This window comes from Zalophus californianus, chromosome 6, assembly GCF_009762305.2.
Source record: "Zalophus californianus isolate mZalCal1 chromosome 6, mZalCal1.pri.v2, whole genome shotgun sequence".
NCBI classification, from domain to species: domain Eukaryota; kingdom Metazoa; phylum Chordata; class Mammalia; order Carnivora; family Otariidae; genus Zalophus; species Zalophus californianus.
This window is the reverse complement of record NC_045600.1, coordinates 85,338,440-85,361,037: the sequence shown is the minus strand read 5'-3', so window position 1 is coordinate 85,361,037 and position 22,598 is coordinate 85,338,440. Positions and strand designations below refer to the sequence as shown.

Sequence of the window (22,598 nt, the reverse complement as noted above, 5' to 3'; positions counted from 1 at the left end):
TATAAAATAATCAGGCATCCTAGGAGGTCCCAGTGGCAGTCAGCCCACCATCCTAAAATGTCTTCAATGAGTAGTGTTGTGGGAGATAAGAGTTTCTATCTCTGTGAAGCACCACTGGGTGCTTGCCTTCTCACCAGATTCTTGGAATCACCCACTTAGTTTTTCACTCTGATGCTTTGGAGTGTTAGGAGGAGTTGATATAAAGGGGTTATGGTCTTTCTCTGCCTCCTTGACATGTTATTTTGGGAAAGCCCAGAACACTGGGAGGACTGGAATATCTCCTTCCCCATATATTTACATTCACAACCTGGCCTCTCCTGACATACCCAGGACTATAAAGGGTTTCCCTGCAGGGCAAAATCCAGCATTTACTCAGTGGAACTCCTAACTGCACAGGTGAGTGCTCTTTACAACCTCAATAGGCTCTGGATCTCTTAGGGCTTCTCAACTCTTTGCCTCTTTGGCGTTCCCTTATTTCAGGTTTCTAATGCTGGTTATTCAGTCCTTGGCTCTTGACCCCAAAGTATGTAGATCCCCTTCCCAGAAACCCTGCCCCTCTTCCCTCCCCCAAATCAAATGTATCTCCCCATCCTAGGCCCCTCTTCCTCATACTCTGGCATTCTAATTTTCAGAAATTAGGCTGGCTTCCCGTATCTTTTTCTCCCTTTATCCACCCTATGTTCTCTGGCCTCTTTGGGTCCTGGAGCTGCTTCCAGTTATTAAAGACATTGAGATAAATGACAGTGCTGGGAGAAGCAGAGAGGTAGAAGCCAAGGCCCAGCAACTAAGCAATGTGTAGTCAGAAAAAGCCTAAGCAGCACTACAGCATCTGTAATGAATTTGATTTTATTGTTAGAGTTGGAGGCGGCTCCATTACAGCAGCTGGGAACTATAGCAGGGAAGTGTGGGGAGGAGCAGAGCACAGCAGCACAGGGAGGGTGGGAGCTAGGAAGAACACAGGCCGGCTCATTTTGGTTTCCACACAGTCATTTGGCCGAGAAGCTGAGCCCTGACGAGCGTCTGGATTTCTCAGTCCGGCAGTAGTCTGGCAGGGCTGCTCATTGGCTTGCTTGGGGAGAGGTCCTCTCCTGGGGTGTTTTTTTTTTCTTTTTTTTTCCAGCCTGTTTTCATCTTACTCAGTAGGAGTTCAGCTTTAGCTCAGCTTTGTCTCCTTCTTCCCTTCCTCCCTCTCATTTTCCCCAAGTTCTCTGGCATGGCTTCTACCTCCCAGATCCTCTGTCCAAGAGTTTGGGGCTGGAAAGGCAGCCAGTGTTCCCATTTCAGCTGCAGGATGGCATAGTGGAATGTTGGGGGAGTCACATGTTGCTGGGGTGTCAGATGTTGGGATGTCAGGCAGTGACTTATTTTTAACCCATTACACACCAGGCCACAGCAGATGACCACATGCAGAGAAGCCAAGCAGGGGATGACAAGGGATGAGGATAATTGGAATGGGTGGGTGAAAACTTCAAAAGGTCAGGGAGCTTGGAAGAATTCTGGGATTGGGGCTGGGCTCTCCTTGCCCCTTTGTGTTGCCCAATAGGCCTGGCCTGGGCACAGCTCTGGGATGTGAATGATATGAAGCAGGGGCTGGGAGGATAAGTAACTTTCTTCTCTCACCAGTCTATTGGTCAAAAGAGCTTCAAGTTTTGGATTGAGACATTCAGATACGGAGGGAAGCAGTGGGACAGTGTAGCAGCGGTGTACCCCTGGACCCCTGCCGGAACCCAGACCCTGGTGGGTAAGAGAATGGGAGATGGAGGAAAGGGCGCAGCTCTGGGCACCTCACTGACAGAATCCTGCCCTCAGATCACATAAACTAGTACTGGAGAGCCTTCCTTAGGATGCTAAATAGAGAGAAAGAGGTCCCTGGGTTTGGGGATATGATCTCACTCCATGAGGGAGGAGGCTGCTGAGACCCATCCTTACTCCCCACCCAATACAAACACTTGGTAGTGTTAGGAGAAGGGGTCACTCCAGGGTTCTCAGGCATTCGATGATCTAATTTTCACCCTCCTTCTATCCTCTCCCTGTGGCCTTTGGTTTTGAAACTCCTCTCAGGTACGGATGAGGGGGAGGGACAACCCCTCCATTTAGCCCAGCCCAAGTTCCCACCGTAAGACAGACATCCTGTCCCGTCTCCCCCCCCCCCAGCTCCCATGTCCCTCAACCCCAAAGGACTCAGCAATAGCCATTCTCTAAGGGAGCTGGGGGAGCAGATCCTTGGGGAAAGGAGAGTGGTTCTTTCAGAACTCAATCTTGCAGGCGGGGAAGGACTCATCCTGCATGACCACGGTGCTGCTGCTAGCCAGGACCAGGACGTTCAGTTGTTGCTGCTGCTCATGAGTCTGCTGGTACCATTCACGAGTCACCTCTGTGTCATGAGTAGGGATCAGAGTCACCTAGGAGGGAGATAAGAAACGCCTGATGTGACAGGAGGATGGGGCATCATGCCTGATGGTCTAGGAAGTATTCCGCTGCCCATAGGAAGGGCTCAGTCCTTTTATGAATAGAGACTGTGTTCCACTATTGCCTCAGAGTAAGCTTCGACCAGACCTCCTCTTTGGCATCCCTTGCCACTCACCTGAAGATTCTCCCCCCACTGGGCCTTGCCCTCCAGCAATGCATCCAGCACAGCCCGGCTCGGCTCGCCATTGACAGGGTCATTCCCACTGACCACATAGTAGGATGCACGCACTCGACGGAAGAAGTCAAGGTCAGCAGTCTTGCCACTGCAATGATTCGGGATATAGGCGAGATCCACGTATACGGGGGGGCCAGAGCTGCCCTTGGAACCCAAGGCTGCTGTAGAGACAAGCCAGGACTCATTGGAGAGGTAAAGTAGAATACTTTTAGCAATCTTCTTCCTCCCACAATCCCTCCTACTCCTGGAGTCTTTGACCAGCCACACCCAAGGCCAACCCATCGTCTCTCCCACTTTTCATGTTATACTTACATGGTCCTGTTTTGAGTCCATTGACTAGGCCTTTGGACATGGGGCTGTGTCCATCCTTTTCCTCTGCTGGGGTGACCTGGCTTGGAGTGTTGCGTGGTCGGGGTGGGACCCGGGATGCTCGATCTGCAGGCCCTTTACCAGGGGTGGGTGAGCGTTTCCCCCGAAGATCCAGACGCCGGGCAGGAGATGCTGGCTTGGCCCTACCTGGGGCCCTGCGCCCTACTCTCCCCTGTGCCTTCTCCTTCTCCCGTAGCTTTTCTACCCTCCCAGATTCTGAGCTGAGCCCCTCGGGGTCAGCCATGCACACATCAGGGCGAGGAGGGGATGGGCGGGGGTCTGGTTGAGGGATAGGGGGTGGGTCATGGCCAGGCCTGGGATGGTGAGTTCCACTGACCCCCCCAGCTTTGTCCACAGGCAGGAAGTCCCCATCTTCATCTGAGTCGAGGGCTGCCTCAGCTGTGATGGATGGGCACTCCTCAGTTTCTGGTGGAACATCAGAATCTGATTGTGAGGAGCCTGAGTCACTGGCTGATGTTGGAGGTGTCTCATCAGCCACAGGGCATGGGCCCCCTGTGGCCCCTGAGCCCCCCGCCCGGCGCCGCCCCCCTCTCCCTACTAGCCGAGCTTCTTCAGTTGAGAGGTCACCTTCATCTGTGGACTGGGGCAGAGGTGGGTTCAGAAAGGATGGGGAGAGTTCCCCGCGGTGGGGCCGGGGCTCAGCAGCACATCCCTGGGGCCCAGCCTCAACCTCAGGGGAGCCACTTCTGTGTTGGCCTCCAGAAGCCCCTCCAGGGCACAGTGGCTGCTCAGGGGAAAGGAGCGTGTCAGGCCGGGAACTCCTCTCCGCTCCCTCAGGCCAGTCCCCACGTTCCCAGGCAGGGCAGGTCTCAGCTGCTTCTTTCTCAGCCTTGGCCAGGGCAGGGCCTGGGGGGTTGGGGCTGGTTTCAGTTGGGCCATTGGTGGCACAATCCCCAGAGGGACTCTCGGAGGGGCTTGGCTTCTTGGTGGGGGCCCCTGTGCACTCCAGGCGGCAGGGCAGAGTGCTATCATCCATGTCTCCAGGCAAGCTTGGAGCTGGAGCTGGGGCCAAGTCCAGTGAAGCTGGGGGTGCTGGGCTCAGAGGAGTGAGGTCCCAGAGGGTGTGGGCAGCTGGTTCCATTCCTGGGACCAGCTCTCCAGACCCCCGTTCTGCAGCCTCCAGGCCAGGAGGGAAGCGCTCAGCCACACTGGAAATCACAGGTGTGGTGGCCTCAGAGGAGGAGCCTTCAGACAGGGCTGGTGAAGCAGGTCGTGGCAGACTGGAGAGGAGAGGGGCCCCAGGAGAGCTGGGTGATGGGAGCTGGGGCAGTGAGGAGTCCAGGCTGGGCGCCTTGGTCACTTCTAGGTACTCATCATGCCGGGCTCTGATGGGGGGGCCCTGGAGCCAGGGCCAGAGCTCGGTCCCCAGAGAAGGCGAGGGAGCCACAGGGTGCCGAGCGGGGTTCAGCAGGAGAGGGCAGTTGTGGGGGAGCTGGCTGCAATGAGGAGAAGCCAAAGGCTGAAGCAGGGAAGTCCAGGCTGGGTCGGGCAGGACACAGGTGTGAGTCCGAGGGAGGGCTGGTCTGTGCCTCACTTTCAGGCCACAATGTGGGGGGCCCTGCAGAGATGGGGTGAGGGGGACTTGGGGATTGGGCCTCTTTCTCTGGCTGTTCCCGAGCCCCCTTCTCCAGCTCTGAGTCACTAGTGCTGTCATCCCAGTGACCCTGGCCTGATTCCTTGGGGGATGGGGTTCTCCTATCTGGGCTACAGCTCAGGATATTACCATTAAGAGCGGCACTTGGGCCTTTGCTCAGGGGGATAGGAACACGGGGGGGCACTGCAGGTGGGGTAAGGCTGGGCTCCCCACTCGGCACTGGCTCAGGTTCCTGCCTGGGGGGTAAAGTGGGTCCCGCCAGGGCTGCATAGCTAAAGGTTGGGGTGTCAGACTGGAGACTCTTGGGTGAGACAGGAGATGAAAGCTCCTTCTCTGCAGATGGGTTTCGGCCAGCAGCCTCCTCCTTGGCTGAGATGCGTGGGGGCCAATCCCCAGCTGCCCCAAGCGGAGGCTCTCTAGTGGGGCAAGCAGGGCCAAGCCCAGTAAGCATCATCTGCTCATAGATGTCTGCGTACTGAAAACTTCTCTCATCAGGATAGGGTGTGGGCTCTCTCTGCTCGGGCTCCATCTGCTCAGGCTCCTTGGTGGCATGGCTCTCGCTGGCCTCTGGGACCTTTGAGCTTTGAGGGCGGCTGCCAGGAGCCCCAGCTCCACCTTCTTCTTCCCTTTCCCCTTCAGCCTTGCGGTAGTCCTTCCCCAAGGGGGAGTATGGCCCACCTTCCAACTCCGCTGCTGCCTCCTGCACTGCAGCCACCACACTGTCATACTCACTTGTGCCCCAGGAGAAGGGCGCAGGAGTGTGTGGCTCTGGAGCAGGTGTGGGGGGAGCTGGAGCTGGGGCGAGGGGTGCAGGGGGCAGGGTTCTGTCCTTGGGCACCCATGGTGGGATGTCAGCCAGCCACGAGGGGGTGGTGGGCTCGTTCCTCACAGATGCCATGGGCTCAGGCTCTGGGATAGGGCTCTCTCGTCCTGAGGCTGGAGGAACCCTCTGTCCAACTATCTCAGGTGGGGAGGCTGGAGGAGAGATGATCTCAAAAGGGGAGCGGGGCAGCTTGTCCTCCTCCTCTGGTGGCAGCCCAACTGGTGACTCAGCAAGCCAACGCTCCACCTCCAGCCCCTTCTGTGGTGAGGACTCCTGGAAACCCTTGAAGTCTGAGGCCCAGGGGCTCTGGGCAGTGTGTTCCAGTGGGGGCACTTGTTCATCGTCTGGCCCTTCATCGAGGAAAGTGCTCTCCCGCTCTTCTGTGTACCGTGGCCGGGCCCCGGGGCCATCCAGCTCATGAGGAAACCACACCTTGCGCTCACAGCTCAGCTCCCTCCAGTATGTGTCCTGTTCTAGGCCCACATCCTCTCTGCCCCTCCAGTACCTGTCCTCCTGCTCAGGAGATGTGTCCTCCCATGTCCGGGCAGGCTCTTTCTGTTCTCCAACTGGTTCCCCTCTGGATGGAGATGTTTCTTGCCACTCCTGGACCACATCCTGCTCCTTCCAGTACTTCTCTCCCTGATCCCGGGCCTTGTCCTCCTGCACTGGGCTCTCTTCCAGACTGAGAGCTTTGGTCTGCTCTAGCAGAGCTTCTTCCTTCTGTTGTACAGCCTCAATTTTTTCTGGAGATTTTTCCTCTAGGACCTTCTCTTTTGGTTTCACGGTTTTATCCTCCTGCACTGGGCTCTCCTGCTCCTGAGTTTTGTCCTTGTCTTCCAGAGCCTTATCTTTCTCTTCAACAGCCTTATTGTTTTGTTCCAGGGCTTCAGCCTTCTGTCCCAAGGCCCAGTATTTTTGTTCTAAGGCCTCGTCCTGCTGTTCTTGGGCCTTGCCTTTTTGTTCTAAGGTCTTTTCCTTCTGTCCATGAGCCTTGTCCTTCTGTTCAGGGGCTTTGTCTGTTTGTCCTAAAGCCTTGCCCTTTGGTTCAGAGACCTTGCCCTCTGGAGGTTTGTCTTTATGTTCAACAGCTTTGACTTTTTGGTCTAAGGTTTCATCTTTTTCTTCTAGGACCTTGTCCTTCTGTTCCAGAACCTTGTCTTTTTGTTCTAAGTCTTTGTCTTTTGGTTCCAGGGCTTTGTCCTGGTGTCCCAGGACTGTGACCCTTTGTTCTAAGTCTCTGCCTTTTTGTTCTAAAGCCTCATCTTGCTGTTCTACAGCCTTGTTCTTTTCTTCCAGAGCCTTATCTTTCTGACTAATGGCTGTATCCTTTTGCTCTACAACAATATCCTTCTGCTCCAGAGTTTTGTCCTGCTGTAGGACTTCATCTTTTGGTTCAGGTCCCTTGTCCCTCTGCTCTGGGGTTCTCTCTTTCACCTCTGGAACTTTACCTTCCCACTCCATGGCAATGCCCTCCATGGCAGGGCTTGGCAAAGACTCAGGACTCTTGGTGAGGGAGCTATCAGGTGTCAGAATGTGTTCACCAGGGCTGGTGATCACACCGGGTGAGTGCTTCCCATCTCCCGACAATGTAGAATGAAAGAAGGAGCTGGCAGGTAATTTTCCATCAGGGCTCTCATCTGTGATGTCTGCCAGAGCAGGATATGCAGTGGTCCCATCTGTGGGAGGTGACACTGTGGATGCACAGGGTTCTGGAATAGATGCAGGCACTACGTGGTGAGAGGTGTCCTCAGCCTGCATCAGAGGCCCCTTTTCTTCCTTTCCAAGGCTTAGTTCCCCAAAGTGGAGGGTGCCAAGGTTTTCTGGAGAGAGCTGCTTAGAGGAGATATCGAGAGAGGTCTCCTTGCTGGGACTCTCTTCTGAGAGAGAAAGTGACTGCGTGTCTTCCGGAGATACCTCTGGCCAAAGGGCTTTGTGTAGCTGCTGCTCTGTCAGGCCACAGGGAGACCTGGGGATGCTTTCTTGGTTGGCTGTGTCTGGGGAGACCACACTGAGTACAGATACGGACTCTGCATCTTCAGGGGAAAGGCTTTGGTCAGGAAATTGGAGCACCTCATCTTTCTGAGTTTCACCAGGTTCTTGGAGTGACGTTCTCAAATCTCTGGGAAGGACTTCTGTTCCCAGAATTGGGCCTGTGGGCTCTCTTGCCTCCACAGTCTCAAAGACTATTGCTTTGTCCTGTTCTGGCAACAGTTGGATAGTGCAGCCTGTATGTCCCCCAGCAATGCTGACAGGTGTTTCCTGGGCATGCGGGCTCCTGGGAGGAGGCACTTTTCCCTCCTCCTCTAGTGTGACCTCTTTAGGCCCTGGCTTAACTATCTGCTCTGTAGCATCTTCCTTGCCCTCACCTGGTGCACGCCTAGTTCCTCCCCAAGAGCCTGCTTCCTGAAAGTCTTGGGGCTCAGACTTTTCTTCCACCGGGGACTGATGAAAGGGTGTGTGGGTGGCACTGGGTGGGCCAGATGGTGGAGGAGAGGCCATCTTCACCGTGCTATCATCCGGGCTGAGGCAGCGCTCCTCTACTTCTCCAAGGACTGGTTCCCCTGGATGTAGGGTATGCTCAGGGGCACCAAACATTGGGGCTCCAAATTGACTAGGAAGTTTCTCAGACATCTCTACATTTATGGTCTCCTCCTCTTCCTTTCCCAAGGCTTTCTCTCCAGGCAAGCCTCTCCCTACAATCTCTCCTTTCTTCTCTGACTCCCCAGTCACAGAGAAATCCTCACAGGGTGGTGATTTGAAGCCCTTGTCTTCTTCCAGGGAGGAGGTGGGTGAGATGGTTCCAGCTGATGGCACATAGTCCAAGCCCTGAGTGGCTTCAGTGCGGGATGAGGGGATGCTTGTGACTGTGTCAAGCAGTAGGGAGCTCTTGCCTGTCTCCTCTGTCTGGGGAGCTGTGAGTGAAGCCACGGACTGGTCCTCAGCCACGGATGTGGCAAAGGAAGAAAGCTTGTCGCACTCAGTGATTGAGGTGGCCGAGGACACGTGCTCCTCTTCAGCCAGAGGGGCAGCCACCATGTTGGGGGGATAGGTGAGTTCAGTCTCTGGCGCTCCATAGCCTTTGCTGGAGGCAGCAGGAACAGCACTGTCTGTAGGCTGGCTAGCCTCAAAGGGACCAGGACCTTCAGGCCCAGGGAGGTCATATGTACTTGTAGGAAATCTAGGTGGAGCTGGGCGCTCCTCCGGCTCCTCATGAATCTCCTCATCTGAGATGGTCTGCTCTGTCTCTGAGTAGCCAGGGATTGTTTCGTCCTGGATGTAAGAGACATGCTCAGTGGCTCCTGCAGGTGTGGCCAGGCTGCTTAGGAATGACGAGGTCTCCTTCTCAGGAGCCTTGCCCTGGAGTCCTACTTCCCGGCCTCCGAGGGCCTCCCTGCCCCTTGGTGTTGCCTTCAAGCCTTCCTGCATATGTTTTTGGTAAAAACCCTCAGCCTTTGTCTCTTCTTCTTCCTCCTCATCTGAAGGGTGCAACTCCTCCATTTCTTCTAAGTCGGCCTTCTCTATCACATCCTCCTTTACCTCGGGTTCACTTTCCTCTCTGGCTTCTGTTCTATCAGGGAGCCCGTCTGCTTCCTTCTGCTTCTTTTCCTCCCAGGTATCTTTCTCTTCCTCTGTTTCAGCCCCTGAGTCTGGGCCTCTATCCTTACCGCCTTGTTCTTCAGGGATGTCTGAGACAACCTCTCTCTCCTTCATCATAGGCTCCTCTTGTTCCAGCCCTGGGACAGAGGGTGGTATCCCCTGGCCATTTGTGCTCGGGGCTCGCTCCTCTGCAGTGTCTGGAGGGAGTGGTTTCTCTCCTAGTCCTATGTCCCTTTGTTCAGCCAGCAACCCCCTCTCCTCACGCTTCATCTCCTCAAAGTCTTGTGTGAGGTCCTCTGGTGAAGACAGAGCTAGTTCCCTGTGCCCACTGACTATTGGGGGTGGTACAGCACCCTTCTGGGCTGGGGGTGTCCGGGGCTCGGAAGACAGCTCTTTCTCTGCACGAGCAGCCCGACTCTTGTCCATTTTGACCCTGCCAGGGGCCTTGGCTTTGTAGAGGGTCTTACGCACCTCAGGGGTAAAGGGCTTCAGGTCTGGCTTGGAAATTTTCTTGACCTCAGGTTTGGTATCTTTCCTCTTCTCCTCCTTCTTGGCATCTTTCTTCTCCTCCTTCTTTCCTTCATCCTTCTTGAGCTCCTTTCTCTCCTTCTTGATCTCTTTTTTCTCTTTGTCTTTTTTCTCTTCCAGCTTTGATATCTTTTCTTTCAGGTGCTTCTTCCCCACCTTGTCTTTGATCAGCTTTCGTTTCTCTGCCTTCAGGGCCTCACTCGACTCAGTCCTCACCCTCTCAGGCTTGGTAGGCTTCTCTGGGGGCTTCTCAGATGACTCCTTTACTTTTTTCTCTGTCTTGGCTAACTCCTTGGCCAGTTCTGAGCGGGCTTCCTTGGCTCCCTCTTCAGCTACCTCCTCCCGTTTGGCCAGCTTGCTCACAGCTGTCTTGGCAGTGGCCTTGAGGCTCTCCTTGCTGTCAGCCCGCTGTTTGATTTTGCTGGGTTTGAGGTTGGCAGGCACAGCGCCAGAGGCCAAGTCCTTCTGTGTCGCCACAGGGTACCGCAGGAAGTCCAGGTGCCGAAGCTTTTCCAGGCCCTCCAAGATCTTGTTCTGGGGAGCATTCCCTGGAAAAAGCACACGGACGATCTTCTCGGTGGGGTTGGCTGGTAGCCAGACCACCAGAGCAGTGATAGAGGTCAGGTAGGGCACCGAGATCTCAGCCTCCTTCCCGTTAGCCAGCACGATGCCTGTCTTAGCTTTACTGTTGCCTGCCCACTTTTGCATGAGGAACTGCATCTCCTTGCTGTCCTTGACAGGGTTGAGGACGTACATGTCCAGGCGGCCCACACCCATCTTGTGGAAGAGGGTCAGCGGCTCAATGGTGTTGCTGACCACACGGTACAGAGGTTCGGCCTGGATGCCCAGGCGGTTTAGGTGTTGCAGAGTGAGGCAGGCCTCCTCAATGCTGCGCTTGGCTTTTCGGGAGGCATCAGGCAGCCGCAGCTTATCCGGCACGTTGAAGAAGACAACTCCAAGCTCAGGGGAGATGAGGTTCTTCACCCAGTCGCTGTAGCTGCTAGAGCCCTGCGACTGCTCCTCCTCCAGTTCTGCCACTTTGCGCTGCAGGAGCCCATTGATGCCTGGCAGGTTGTCTGCTCCGATGTGTGTGAGCAGCACCGAGTCAATGCGGTCCAGGTGCCGCACCAGCTTCCAGAAGCAGGACTTGCGATCAGAACCACCATCCACCAAGATGTTGAAACCGTTGACGGCAAAGAGGGCAGAGTCTCCACGGCCACCAGGGAAGATGTAGCAGCAAGGCTTGGAGAGCTTGAGGAAGCCCCCTGAGGTGGGGGGCTCTAGCAGGTCAAAGGGAGATGGCACATCCACAGTCTCAGAGACATACTCGGAGAACTCGGCCACACCATCCATGGTGGGCAGCGTGGGCTCAGGGTTTAGTTGGAGGTGCAGGGTCTCTTGGGAACTGGATAGGCCCAGGTGGCTCCAATCACCCTCCCCTAAGCAGGAAACAGTGAGGAAGGCCTGGATCCCAGGGTCTCTATTGCTGAGCAATTGGGCAATCTAGAAGAATGGGAGATGAAAGGCTGATCAGGTCAGGTAGAGACCTGGGGTCGCCTTAACCCGACTTAGATTCAATCTGCTAGTCTCCACCACTTTGCAAGGGGATTTCCTCCTACCTTTCGGCCAGAGCTCGCTCTGGTCAAGCAACATGAGAATTTCCCATCTTTGGATCCCTCCCCACAGCTCTAGTCCCACCCCATTTTTTGTTCCTCGCAGATACGCAGACGTGGACCTTACCTCCGGGTTGTGAAGGACCTGGGCAAAGTTTTGATAAGAGTAGGTACCACTCTGTAGGATGAGGTCTCCCCCAGGCTCTAAACTTTGCCCACTCAATATCAGTAGTTTATGAGCTGATGGACTGCTAAGGAGATGGTGAACCTGGAAGGGAAAGCGGGGAGTGGTCACAGATGTAGGAAACCCAGGGAAGGGCACTGGGTGTTCCTGCTTCCCCGCAGTACTGCAAGGACACGTTCCCCACTGGTAGGCCCACAACATCTCCAGTGTGGGGCTGGGGAGCGTAAGGCGGCTTAGATGGTTCAAAGCCAAGTCCAGGAATTCTTGGCCTTACAGCAGTAGTACCAGAAGAGGTGGGTTATAGCGCTTCCAGCAGGCCCTCGTGGCAAAGCCCAGGCCCTGGTCTTACCTCAGAGCTGATGCTGTCGGCACTGGGGTTTACCAGGATGATGGTCTCTAGGATCTCACTCTGGTGGGAGAGGGTCCTCTGGCCTGAGGGAGGGAGAGATGCAGGATTTTGTATTGAAGAGAGTGGGTATAGACTAAAGGGGAGAGGCATTGTGTGGGGCAGGAGAGAAAAGAATATACTATCAGAAAATGGGGCTGAGGGGAAAGAGGAGCCTAGCTATCCTTAGATCCTGCCACTTTGGATACTGCTGAGTAAGGTCTAGGAACTGGCTCCTCTAGCCCTTCCCTTTCAGGGTTTCTTCCTCCCCCTCTCCCACACTGGCAGTTTTCTCACTCCGTTCATCTGCCACACCCTCTGCCTGCTCAGTCTGGTACCCCCACCCCCTCCGCCTGGAACTCCTGCCTCAGGCCGCCCTAGTGACAAGAAGCTTTTGTCCCTCTCGAGCACTAAGCTCCTGGTGCTGCCTGGGGATGGGGGGCTCCGCTGGAGGGAGGGGCTCCCAGGATCATGATCCTTACTCAGCTCTCTCCCCACTAGCCTGCCTCTGTCCTGGGCTTTCGCGCCAGCAGAATCCCTGGAAATAAGGATATAGACACTTCTTCGCAGTGTCTCCGGACTCCTCATCCTCCTTTCCACCCCCTATCCAAGGCCAGAATTCCCATCCCAAAAGACTCAGTTTCTATCCCTCTAAACCTTTGGGGTTTTACAATTCAAAGAAGAGAAATAGGCCTGTAATTTCTCATTCTGTTCTCTACTTCCTCAGAGGCTAAGCCTGCACTTACCAGAATGCCCACAACCATGCCGTTTCCACCACAACTCCCTCTCCCACCTCACCTCCCTATCTGCCCCCCCCCCCCCCCCCCCCCCCCCGCCCCGGAGCACAAGAGAGGCCTGGTTCACTGCCCCACAACCCCTCCCATGTGAACAGTTTCTTCTCATCCTTGCCCCTCTCCTATGGGCCCTCTGCCATGGAGATGGCAGACCACAAACTGGAGCTAGGGGTCCGCAAACAAGAAACAAACAAGGGCGGAGAGATTCAGAGTGTTTCCCAGGCCACGGAGAAAGACAAGACAACCTCAAATTCCCTATCTACTTCCCTTCTCCAGACTCACAGGAAACACCAAGCTGTGCAGCAAAAAAAGAAAGTGGCAGGTTCAAAAATAAGGAAGGAGGATGCTGCCATCCTCTGTTCCTGCCCTTCCTTGCAGACAGACTTGAACACATGGCCTGCGAGTGGGTTGTCTGGGAGATATTGGTGGGAGAGCTCATCATCTGTCCCCTAGATTATGGGACCCAGCCCTCTCCTTTTTCTGGGGTTTGGATGAGAGAAGCCTGGGGCCAGGGCCTTTGTTAAGGGGAAGAGCCCTAGTGCCAGGATCAGGCAGATCTGGCAGCATGGGACAGCACTTACAGCTGCAGGGGAAATGCGCTATGGACGGTGTTGGACGGTGTTCAGTGGTGTTCGCAAGAACAAACCTCATGGGTGGTGGGTGGGGCCCAAAAGGAGTTCAAGGGTTCTCTTCTATTAACTTGGGAACCGAGGGAAGCTTTGAGGTCAGTTCAGAGGATGAGAACCACCTTAGAGACAGGCTGGGGCAGGGCTTGGGCAGGTGAGGGGTATCAAGGTTTAAGGAAGGGCCAGGCTAGCGTAGGCAGTTCCTGCCCTCCTCACAACATATACGCACAGGGCCACACATTCAAGCTAGGAGGGTCTAAAGAGAAATAGCTGTGGTACAGACTGATTTGCCTTCTAGCTACAACTCTTCCTCCCCTCAGTGGACCATTCCTCACAGTCCCTTGTGTATAACCACTAGACTTCTCTGATCCCCGTTCCTGTCTTGGCGAAAGGCCCTTTTCCTCACCCATGTGCTCTCCAATTCTGACCGGCAACTACATGGTCTATATCATGCACCCCTCCTTTTGAGGCCTGGGAGAAAGCCCTATTTCTCTCTTCTGCTCCCCAGCAATCCCACTGAAGGGAATTGACTTATTTTTCCTTTTTCTTTGGGAAAGGACTTCTTATGAGGCAGGGGCACTTCCCCTTGGCCAGTGATGACCAGGGTAGAGGCGGGCTGGGGTGCTGAGGCTGAGCAGGCAGGAGGGCAGGTGTCTCCGCAGTGAGGCAGAAGGGGGGGGCCGCTTGGGCAGCTGCAGTATGCCGCAGTGTGTGAGTGTGTGTGAGTGTGCGCGCTGAGCTCAGACTCCAGCTCCGCCCCCACCCCCCACCCCAGCATGACAAGTCATTTTCTTGGCTGCCTCTGCATGGGGGGTGCGGAGGGGGGGCATAGGGAGAAGAAACTGGCGCCTCTGTTCCAGAGCCCCCATCTTGGGAAGAGAAGCGGAGATGGGGTGGGGGTGGGGCTGAGACTTGGAACCTGTGGGGTTGACAGGACTGGGAATGCAGGGCAGCTGCTGGGGAGGGAGTGCTCTCAATCTCCGGAGTGGCCTCTCAATCTCCAGAGGGAGCCAGAAGTGGGGGCTTAGAGTCCTGGTCTCAAGCTGGCCGCAGGGAATAGGGAGCGGGGAGCCCCCTGTGAATAGGTTGGTCTGCAAAGAGGCGTGTGCCACGTCTTAAGGACCCTTTCCTCCCTTTTTCCCCCCACGGTGTCCCCCACCTCCCCTTACTTGGCAAAAATTCGCTATTCTGCTCACCCCCAGCATAGGAGCAGCTGAGCAATCCAGCAGCTGACACCAGAGACCCTCCCATTAGGCGCAGTCCCATAACATCCGCCTTTCCTTCAGATTCTTCTGCCTCTGCCCGAAGACATAGCCCCCAAACTCCTCCAGCACCGCGGGCTGCCAGGCAGAGCCAGTGACAGCACCCCCTGCTGCTGCCCCAAGGCTGATGTCTCCCAACCCAGCCCAGCCAGAGAGGTGGACTGTCACAGTCCCGAGCCCCACTGGCCTCCACCTGGCCCTCGGTCCAGGCCGATCCCACAGTCAGTAATGTTCATCTTCTCTCTGTTCCCCTACCTTGCCCATCCTGCTGGGCTAATTCCAAACACACCAGATTAGGTATCAACTCCTTTCCCATTACCCCTACCGCAGCATTCCCCCATCCCCCATGCAAAGCCCTTCGGTAAGGTTCTTACCCTGGGGTGTGGGCGGGAGCCCCTCATGGAGGCTGCAGCTCCGGCCTCAGCCGGCAGCTTGAGGGAAGAGTCTGCCGCACTTGGGGTGGTGGTGGGGGGGGTGCTTGATGGGGAGGGCGGTGCCTGGGCGGGGAAGAGGGGCTGGTCCATGACGAGGCACTGGAGATTTAACTGTTTCTTTGCCTTCATCATGTCAGTGCTCTGGGGCTTCTGCTTGGCTCTGGGGGGCTGAGGAGTTGTCTAGCAGCTCAAAGAGCCCGGGTGGTCCCCAATGGCCCACAGGGCCCTTCTCCCCCCGATGCTGTTTAGTCAAGACATACTCTGTTAGCATCAGCCAAAAGCCCTGTGTTAGGGCACACTGCAGGGATAAGGAGGTATGGGCTGCCTGGGCCCTCCCCCTTTCCTCAGGAACCATCTGCCGCCTCTCCCTTCAGATCCAGGGAATGACCTTCAGTTCCTGGAGGAACAGGAGACAAAGGGGCTAGGACCCGCAAGAATGAAGAGTGAGGGGGCTGCTTGAGATGAAGGCTGGGGATGGGGTTGTGCCGAGTTCTGTGGGCTTCTGAGCCACACTGCAGAAACCAGGGGAAGGTAGAAATAAGTCTCATTTTAGATTGCAGGGTAGGTTGAAATTCCGGAGTGGACACTCGATCCCTAGCCCTTCCGGGGTGGGGCACAGGGACCCTGGGTGCTGTATGTAGTTCTATGCCAAGTAGCTCCACACTAGCACTGATACTTGGAATTTTTGGGTCATTGAATCTGAAGAGGCTGGGTACTTTCTCCTTTTCAGTGAAAGAGTTAACAGGGACCAAGGAGGATCACCAGGGCCCCAGGCCCAAGCAAGATTTTCTTACTATAGGCCAATTATTAAGTGCAGCATAAAGAACTCTTTGGGTTAAAAAAAAATCTTATGACTTTGTAGGGTCTTGGGTCCCTGTGCTCTCCTTGTCTCTGTACTTTTCTATTTCTCTCTGATGTCTCTTTCTTATACTATCTTAATCCTTCCGATGTTGGTCCTGTTTCCCTTAGTCTACCTCTGTCTCAGGACTCAAAAGACTCAAAGGGAGGATCTTGAGAGCTCTAGCACACAGTTCCAAACTGGAACTGTGGGATGCTCATGCTCCCACAAAGTCCTTCCTTGCCCTCTTCCCTTCCATCAACCCTCACCAGTCCTGGCCAACTCCTAATGCCTTCCACACATTGACATCCACCCACTCAAACCCCAGCACCAGCCCCACCCTTGCCCCAGACTGCCAAGAGCTGCTTTTGAAGGTCAGAGAAGCCAAAATAGTCTTTGCTTTCAGCATCCCCCTTCCCCCTCCCTTAACTGTAGCCAGAGGAGAGGAGGAGCTGAGTCACCAGAACTGGGGGGGAGGGGGGGTGGGGGGAGGAATCCTTGCTTAGATCCGGAGATGCAAAGCAGCAACATGGCAACAGCCCCATTTGGATTGAGGAGGCCATCTGCAGAGATACACAACACAAACCAGGCTGAGTTCTGAGCATCACAAAAGAAAAACGCCTCCCTTCTGCAACTTCATATTTCTTACTTCTTCCCACCTCAAACCTTCTATCTCCTACCTGCTTTCTAGAGCTCTCTGGAGTGTGCTAAGAGGGACACTTGAGTAGACATTTGGCTTGAGAACAAAATAACATTTCCCAGCCCAATGCAGAGCCCACCCTTATTCTCAGCTGCTGCCCCCAAGGGCCACACCCTGGGCATAGTTCCAACTCACGCTGGAGTTTTCCTTCAGCCCTCACCCTCTGAACAGCCACCCACCACAACTGACCCTCCACCTGCTGTGTTCCTAGGCTCTGCTGCAATGAAATGATGAGAAACCAAAGAGAGAGAGTCCTGAGCTCAGACCCAAAATGTGACTAGAAGTCCTGGATTTGAGACCTGACTCTACCATTTTATTAATCATGCTGTTAAACAAGCCACTTAACCTCTCTGAAAGCTTGTTTCCTGAACTATAAAATGAGCATAGTGTTAGCACCACCTTTTAATAATGCAGGGAGGAATGAATTGCATAGAAGATAAAAAAGTGCTTCATTCCTAGAATCCTAAACCTGCAGTGCACACATGCCACTGGAAGTCTGTCTCCCTTTTGTGGAAGATTTATGATCAGGGAAATCCTAATCAGAATCTCAGACCAGACCAACTCTAGAGTATACCCTTAGCTCCCAGGTAAGCCCAGAATTGGAGATGCCTGCAGGAAGGGACTTAAAATATTATTCACGTTTGCTGCTCTCTCATTTCAGACAGCAGTGCAGACCCCCAGTTGTAGGGGCCAGTGAGCTACTATATTAATATAGAATGACTTTCATGTTTGCAGAAGTAACAGAACTACCACCTTCAGAGCACATCAGTGGTAATGGAGAGTAACAGAAGGCCTACAAACTTGTCCTTCAGTATGTTTCTTAGAGTCTTAAAATATCAATCATGAATTATAAATTATGAAAGTCTCTCCCTTTCCTGTAGGTGCCCAATAGTAGAATGTTGTTTAAACTCAGTTTTCCATGTCCTAATAGTTTCTGGGTTTGTTTTATAATGCTTGGAAGCTCCAGATTCTCTGCAAGGAAAGCCCCAAGTCACCACTGGAGACTTTCTGGTGCAAAATTCACCTTGTAAAGAAAGCCTTTACCAAATTTGACCGCTAGAAGGAGCTGGGCCACTGACTCTCCATCAATGGGTCCTTCTTTTCTCTGCGTTCGAGACAGTGTGGAGAGGATAGTGGATAGGAAAGATTGCACTTGCCCTGACACTGTAGGATACATGTTTGTCCCCTTTCTCGGCTTTTTGTCCCAGGGTTGAGGAGAGGTAAGAAGGATGGTGGCCTCGCCTGTGGGGTGGGCAGAAAGGATTAAGTCATAACGTGCTAGCATATACCCTTACGCCCACCCCAGTAGCCTGGTTCCCCTTGCCTCTCTTCCAGTGGGAGGCTGAAGGGTGGGGCAGTGTCTGCAGCTGCTCTGGGCTGACTGTTGTTTGTGGGGACAGCTGAAAGAGGAGCCAGCCGGGGTGGGGCTGTGGCTGTCTTGAGCCATGTGGGTTTTTCCAGGAAATTCTCCACTGTTCTCCAGGGACATAGACAGGCCACCATGAAAATGTCCAAACCTAAAAGAAATTCAGTATGCTAAAGTGAGCCCTGATCTTGGGACTATTGCCCTATGCTCCTGGCGGACACCACAGCAAAACTCTTTGATTAAAAAAAGGTCAAGTAGGTGTTTATATAGTAGCACTTATTTCTGAGAGATGCTGAGGGTAACAACTATGCATCTCTCTGTAAGTATCTTCCCAAGGATCCCCGAATGTTAATCTGAAGAATGGCTAAGCATTTTGGTTTAAGTTCTGTTCATTCTTACACCATTCCAGGAAGCAGCCTACTCTTAAGTTTCTGTGGCCCAGAGGACAAAGTTAGAGAATTCAGTGTGAACTGTTAACATCAGCAGATACCCCCCAAACTTCAATTCAGTCATTCATTTTCATCTGCTCTCATCCCCTTATCCAGCTTGCACCAGAGATCCCAGGATTAATAAATGGCAACACTGTCGATTTTCAATCATCAGTGCTAATGGAGGAAGCCATGACATGAATAATTCTAAACAGAGGCAGTCTCAAAACAGTGAGTGGCTAGCTTCACAGGAAGCCAGTCACATCAAGGAGATGCCAGCTTCACATCTTTTAAAATGCTGCACATATTCCTAGGATAAAGGAAGGTTAGTCATATTAACCCGCTCATAGCCTCTCTCTAGGAGCATCTCTAGAGGAGTCAGTGATCAGGGAAATGACTAAAGATGGAGCAGTTAGCAGGAGGAGTATGAAGAGAAGGGGAGGTGATTATCCACTACACTGGATAATTGAGACCTATCTGTATGAGATAGGATTTCAGTCACTTGGTGGCAGTGACTGTTGAGTTGGTTGGATTTTATATTCCATAAAGGCATTGGCATATGGATTGGCATGTCAGCATTTACCGATATCATGACCAGATGCCCACCAATTTATAATGGGACATAGGGCTTTCTGCAGTCTCCCCACAGATACTGACATGGAATGATAGCTCCTAAAATATTTTCTTAAATCCCTAACCCATTTCTCCCACCCAGCAGAATGGGAAACTGAATCCTGTGAACTTTGATCTCAGAGCCAAATCTCAGAGTGTGACTAGCTCTTGTGGCTGCAAATCCAGGAGACCCTGCTTCCACCCTGGATTTGATGGTGCTCATCAGCCTTTGGTACCGGGATTCTGCTCTGCTCTGGAGATCTGTTGGCTGAATCAAAGGAGGAACCAGAAATCCTGAAACCATAGGCTGTACAAATTGAGGGGAAAGTGCTAAACAAGGACCTGGGAAGGTGACTGGGGGACTCACAGGTCTCTATAAAGGGAAGCAAGGAGGCTAGGATATACAGAAAGGGAACACAAAAAGAGAGTGGATTTTTGCATGGGAGATGATTGATCACTCAATAGAAGTACCTCATTCCCTTAGTGCGTGTCAACAGCTGTCCATAAACCACCCTCTTCTCAGGTAGAAATTCTGTTCTGTAGGCTCCCTCCACCATCATACCATCTGTCTGCAAAGGGTACTGGGTATGCAAGGATAACTTTGGAGCTTTGCAACTTTCCCCTCAAGAGTCCCTCCCTTCTGCCCAACCCAAACCTCCCACAAAGCCAGCTCTGCCAGAGAGACTGGACCTCTGCTCTTCTGTAATCAACCCTCACCCAAAGGACTGAGACAAATGACACTAGTCCTAACCTTTGACCTCTGAGGAGAAGTGAGCTAGGTGCCGGGTAATGAAGAGTCTCAACTGTTGGTTCAAGTCAAAAGATGATAAGTCAATGTTCCACGAGAGAATCCCTGTGAGAGAAAAAGAAAAAAAGAGGGCTCTAGATAAGGTCAGTGGAGGTGGACTTAGGGGAGTACTTCCAAAGCTCCCAGAAGGGGTAAGGACAGAGAGAGGATAAGGACTGCCATGATCAGCCTCACTGACGTCTTTAAGAAAGGTGGTCCATTTCCCATCCTGTGCCTTTCTTGAGCTTTGCCTCAGCCAGAGATTGAAGGGCAGAGTTTAAGCTAAACTTGGTCATTAGTGAGTTTGTATGTAGTCATTTTCCTGCAGAGTTGCCCAATTGTGATAGAGGTGACACTCAAGGGCCAGTTCCCAGATGCTGGGGACTGCCTTCCTGGGCTTTACAGCTAAACAGTGTTCTAGACTCCCCTTCTATGCCCCCTCCTTGCCTCCACCCCTCCGCAGCTTGCTTCCACCCGCAGGGGGCTCCGCAGCACTGCGCCACAGGCAGGCAACTGGAGAGGGAGGTGAGGACTGAGGAGCTTCTGGCCACGAAGGTCACTCTCAGGTTTACCACTGGCACTGAGAGATTTAAGATTTGTCCGCGGCTTTCAGAAAGCACCCTGTTCCTGTTCAGGGACCCTAAAGAAGAAACTAAGGTAGGAACATGGACTCTCCAGGGGATGGTGAGGACTCTCAAGACATTTGACCCCAGACACTGCGTGTGGGAGGGGTGCGACCAGAGTGGCCCCAGGGGCTGTGTAGAGCTCCCCTGCCTCGGGGGGATTGCGGAACGCCATGGGATGTGCGGGAGGGATGGGGAAGCGAAGGTTAGTAGCTAGAGACGATATGGACGCATGACATGGAAGATGCAGGTGACCGGGGCTGATAATTCAGATTAACAGGGAGCGCAGATCTCAGTCAGTGCAACCTAGGGATGGAGAATGCAGACGTACACAGCGGAGAAGCACGGGATGGAGAATGCCCCAAGCACGGCCAGGACAGCGGCTCACCTTGTTCAAGGTGGGCCCGCACGGCCTTCAGCTGACTCTCTGTACCGATATCACCGATCACGATGAGCAAAGAGTGTTTCCGCAGGTCCCAGCGTGCTGCCGCCACTGCGGCTCCGGTCTCGCACAGCGGCTCCGCGGGGTTCTGAGCCAGCAGAGCGCCGGGGCTTCGGAGCCCCAGCCCGGGGCTTGTCTCCATGGCAACGCCGCTAGGCCGCCCGGGCCCAGCCTCGGTCTCCATGGAAACTCCGTTGGAGTGCTAGGCCGGCAGCGTCCGCTGCAGGGAGAGTGAGCGCGGTTCTTAAAGGCAGGCGGCAGGAACCGTTCATTGGCTGATGCCTGTCAGGGGGTGGGGCCCTGGCGCCGCAGGGGCCGGGCTGGGGTAGCGATGCTCTGGCCCTGCGGACACCCGCGGCCGAGGGGTGGTGGCTGCCCTTGTCATCCCCCTCGCGTTTTCCATAGGGATCTCGGGCAGGGGTGGGGCTCTGAGGGACCCGGTGGAGGGGCGAGTCGATTGCCTTGGCGCCGGAAGAAGCTTCTAGTTAGGATGTTTCCAGATAAGTACTGTCTGGCAATTCCGCAGCCTCGCCAGAACTGAGGGAGCCATATTGTCCCTCCTCTGTGTCTCCCAGTTTGTATCGTTGTCTCCATCTGTGCCGGTGTATTCTCATTGTCTGGTGCTTTTTTTTTTTTTTTGGTCCCCGCGTGCCAGGGTCCTAGATTCCATCCTCGGTTTACTTGTCCTTATTGCCCCAGGCCCGGGAAATGCTCAGGAAGGCTGCGCAGTATTGGAGGGACAGAATGACCTTCCAGCCCTGAGTCCCTGGTGAGTTGCTGTGCCGAAGATAGGGTTTGGCTAGTCTCCATCTCTGCTGAGTGCAGGACTCCAGTGCAATGAGCTCAGACTGCAGCAAGGGGGATCTGAGTAAAACGCAGGAAAGACCTTCCCAACTACAAGTAATGTGACACAGTGAGTTGGGTAAACTCGAGAGACAGTGGTGTTACTTTCCCCAGGGAATTCTCAAAACAGAAGGGGCACTGTTTGAACCGAAGAGGCTGACCAGTCCAAAACCAAAGAACCAGGGGATGGGAAAGAGGACTGAGGAGGCTGGCACTGTTTTATGACCGACTAGAATATTCTTATAAAAATGGTGTGTGCTGTTAAGTCTTACCTCCCCTGTTCCTCAGTGTGTCCCCATCACGTACTCTGCACTCCAGCATCTTCTTTTACCCAAGATTCTGAATCATTCTGTACATCTATGTATCAGATAGAGAGCCTGTCTTTCATGCTTGGGCTCCAGCAGCACTTTTTTTTTTTGGTCTCATTTGCCTTATATTTGGGGGATAGTACAGGGTAGAAAGGAGCACAGTTCCTGATTCTAATCCCCCTCCTCTCTGGAGACCTTGAGGAGGATTGGACAGTGCCTGCATACTAAGTACCTCACTGCAGTCCTAGTCCTTATCATGGGTCATGTGTGATAGCCGAACAGCCAGTCTACTCTGCAGTCAGTTTGGATATGCCCTTACCTGAAACTGATATTATTTGTCAATTATATCTCAATTAAAAAAATGGATATGGCTCTGAAAATCCTTTATGTAGCAGAGAAGGAGAAATAAGAGTACTAGCAAAACATCAGATGGTGGTGGTGCTTCACCTTGTATGACATATGAAACAATGTTCCCTTACGTCTCCGCCCCACCATTTGCAGATCTGAATCTGGCAAAGCTTGGAGAGATGTGCAGTTCTCCTCTTCCACAATCATACAAGAGTGCCACGTGGAGGCAGAAAGCCAGAATAGGCTGTAGGGAGAAGAAGGGGACAGTTTCCATAGCAACTGTAAAGATGAGACCTTTAACTAGCACAGAGCCTTGGAATAAGGGTCAGCAGCAGTTAACCACAGGCTCTGCTTTCATCAAGTCTGACAAAGAAGTTAGACAATAGATCTGAATGGTATAGGGAAGGACCACACACTGATCAGATGGTA

At 53.6% G+C, this 22,598-nt stretch overlaps 2 protein-coding genes across 4 annotated transcripts in view; one reads left to right on the top strand and one right to left on the bottom strand.

The window, feature by feature from the left end:
• Positions 1–828: 828 nt before the first annotated feature.
• On the bottom strand, positions 829–20,875 carry MAP1A (microtubule associated protein 1A). The gene is given in 8 exon segments (XM_027571736.2): positions 829–2,402; positions 2,585–2,805; positions 2,957–4,373; positions 4,375–11,079; positions 11,317–11,457; positions 11,723–11,805; positions 19,570–19,671; positions 20,617–20,875. Coding segments are annotated over 8 exon segments (9,063 nt in total). The 5' UTR covers positions 20,855–20,875; the 3' UTR covers positions 829–2,246.
• TP53BP1 (tumor protein p53 binding protein 1) overlaps positions 20,118–22,598 on the top strand; it is a 95,827-nt gene continuing 93,346 nt past the window's right edge. For all 3 annotated transcript variants that reach the window (XR_003515876.1, XM_027571738.1, XM_027571737.1), the window contains exon 1: positions 20,118–20,262. The gene's annotated coding sequence lies outside the window, so the exon portion shown is untranslated. The remainder of the gene's footprint in view (positions 20,263–22,598) is intronic.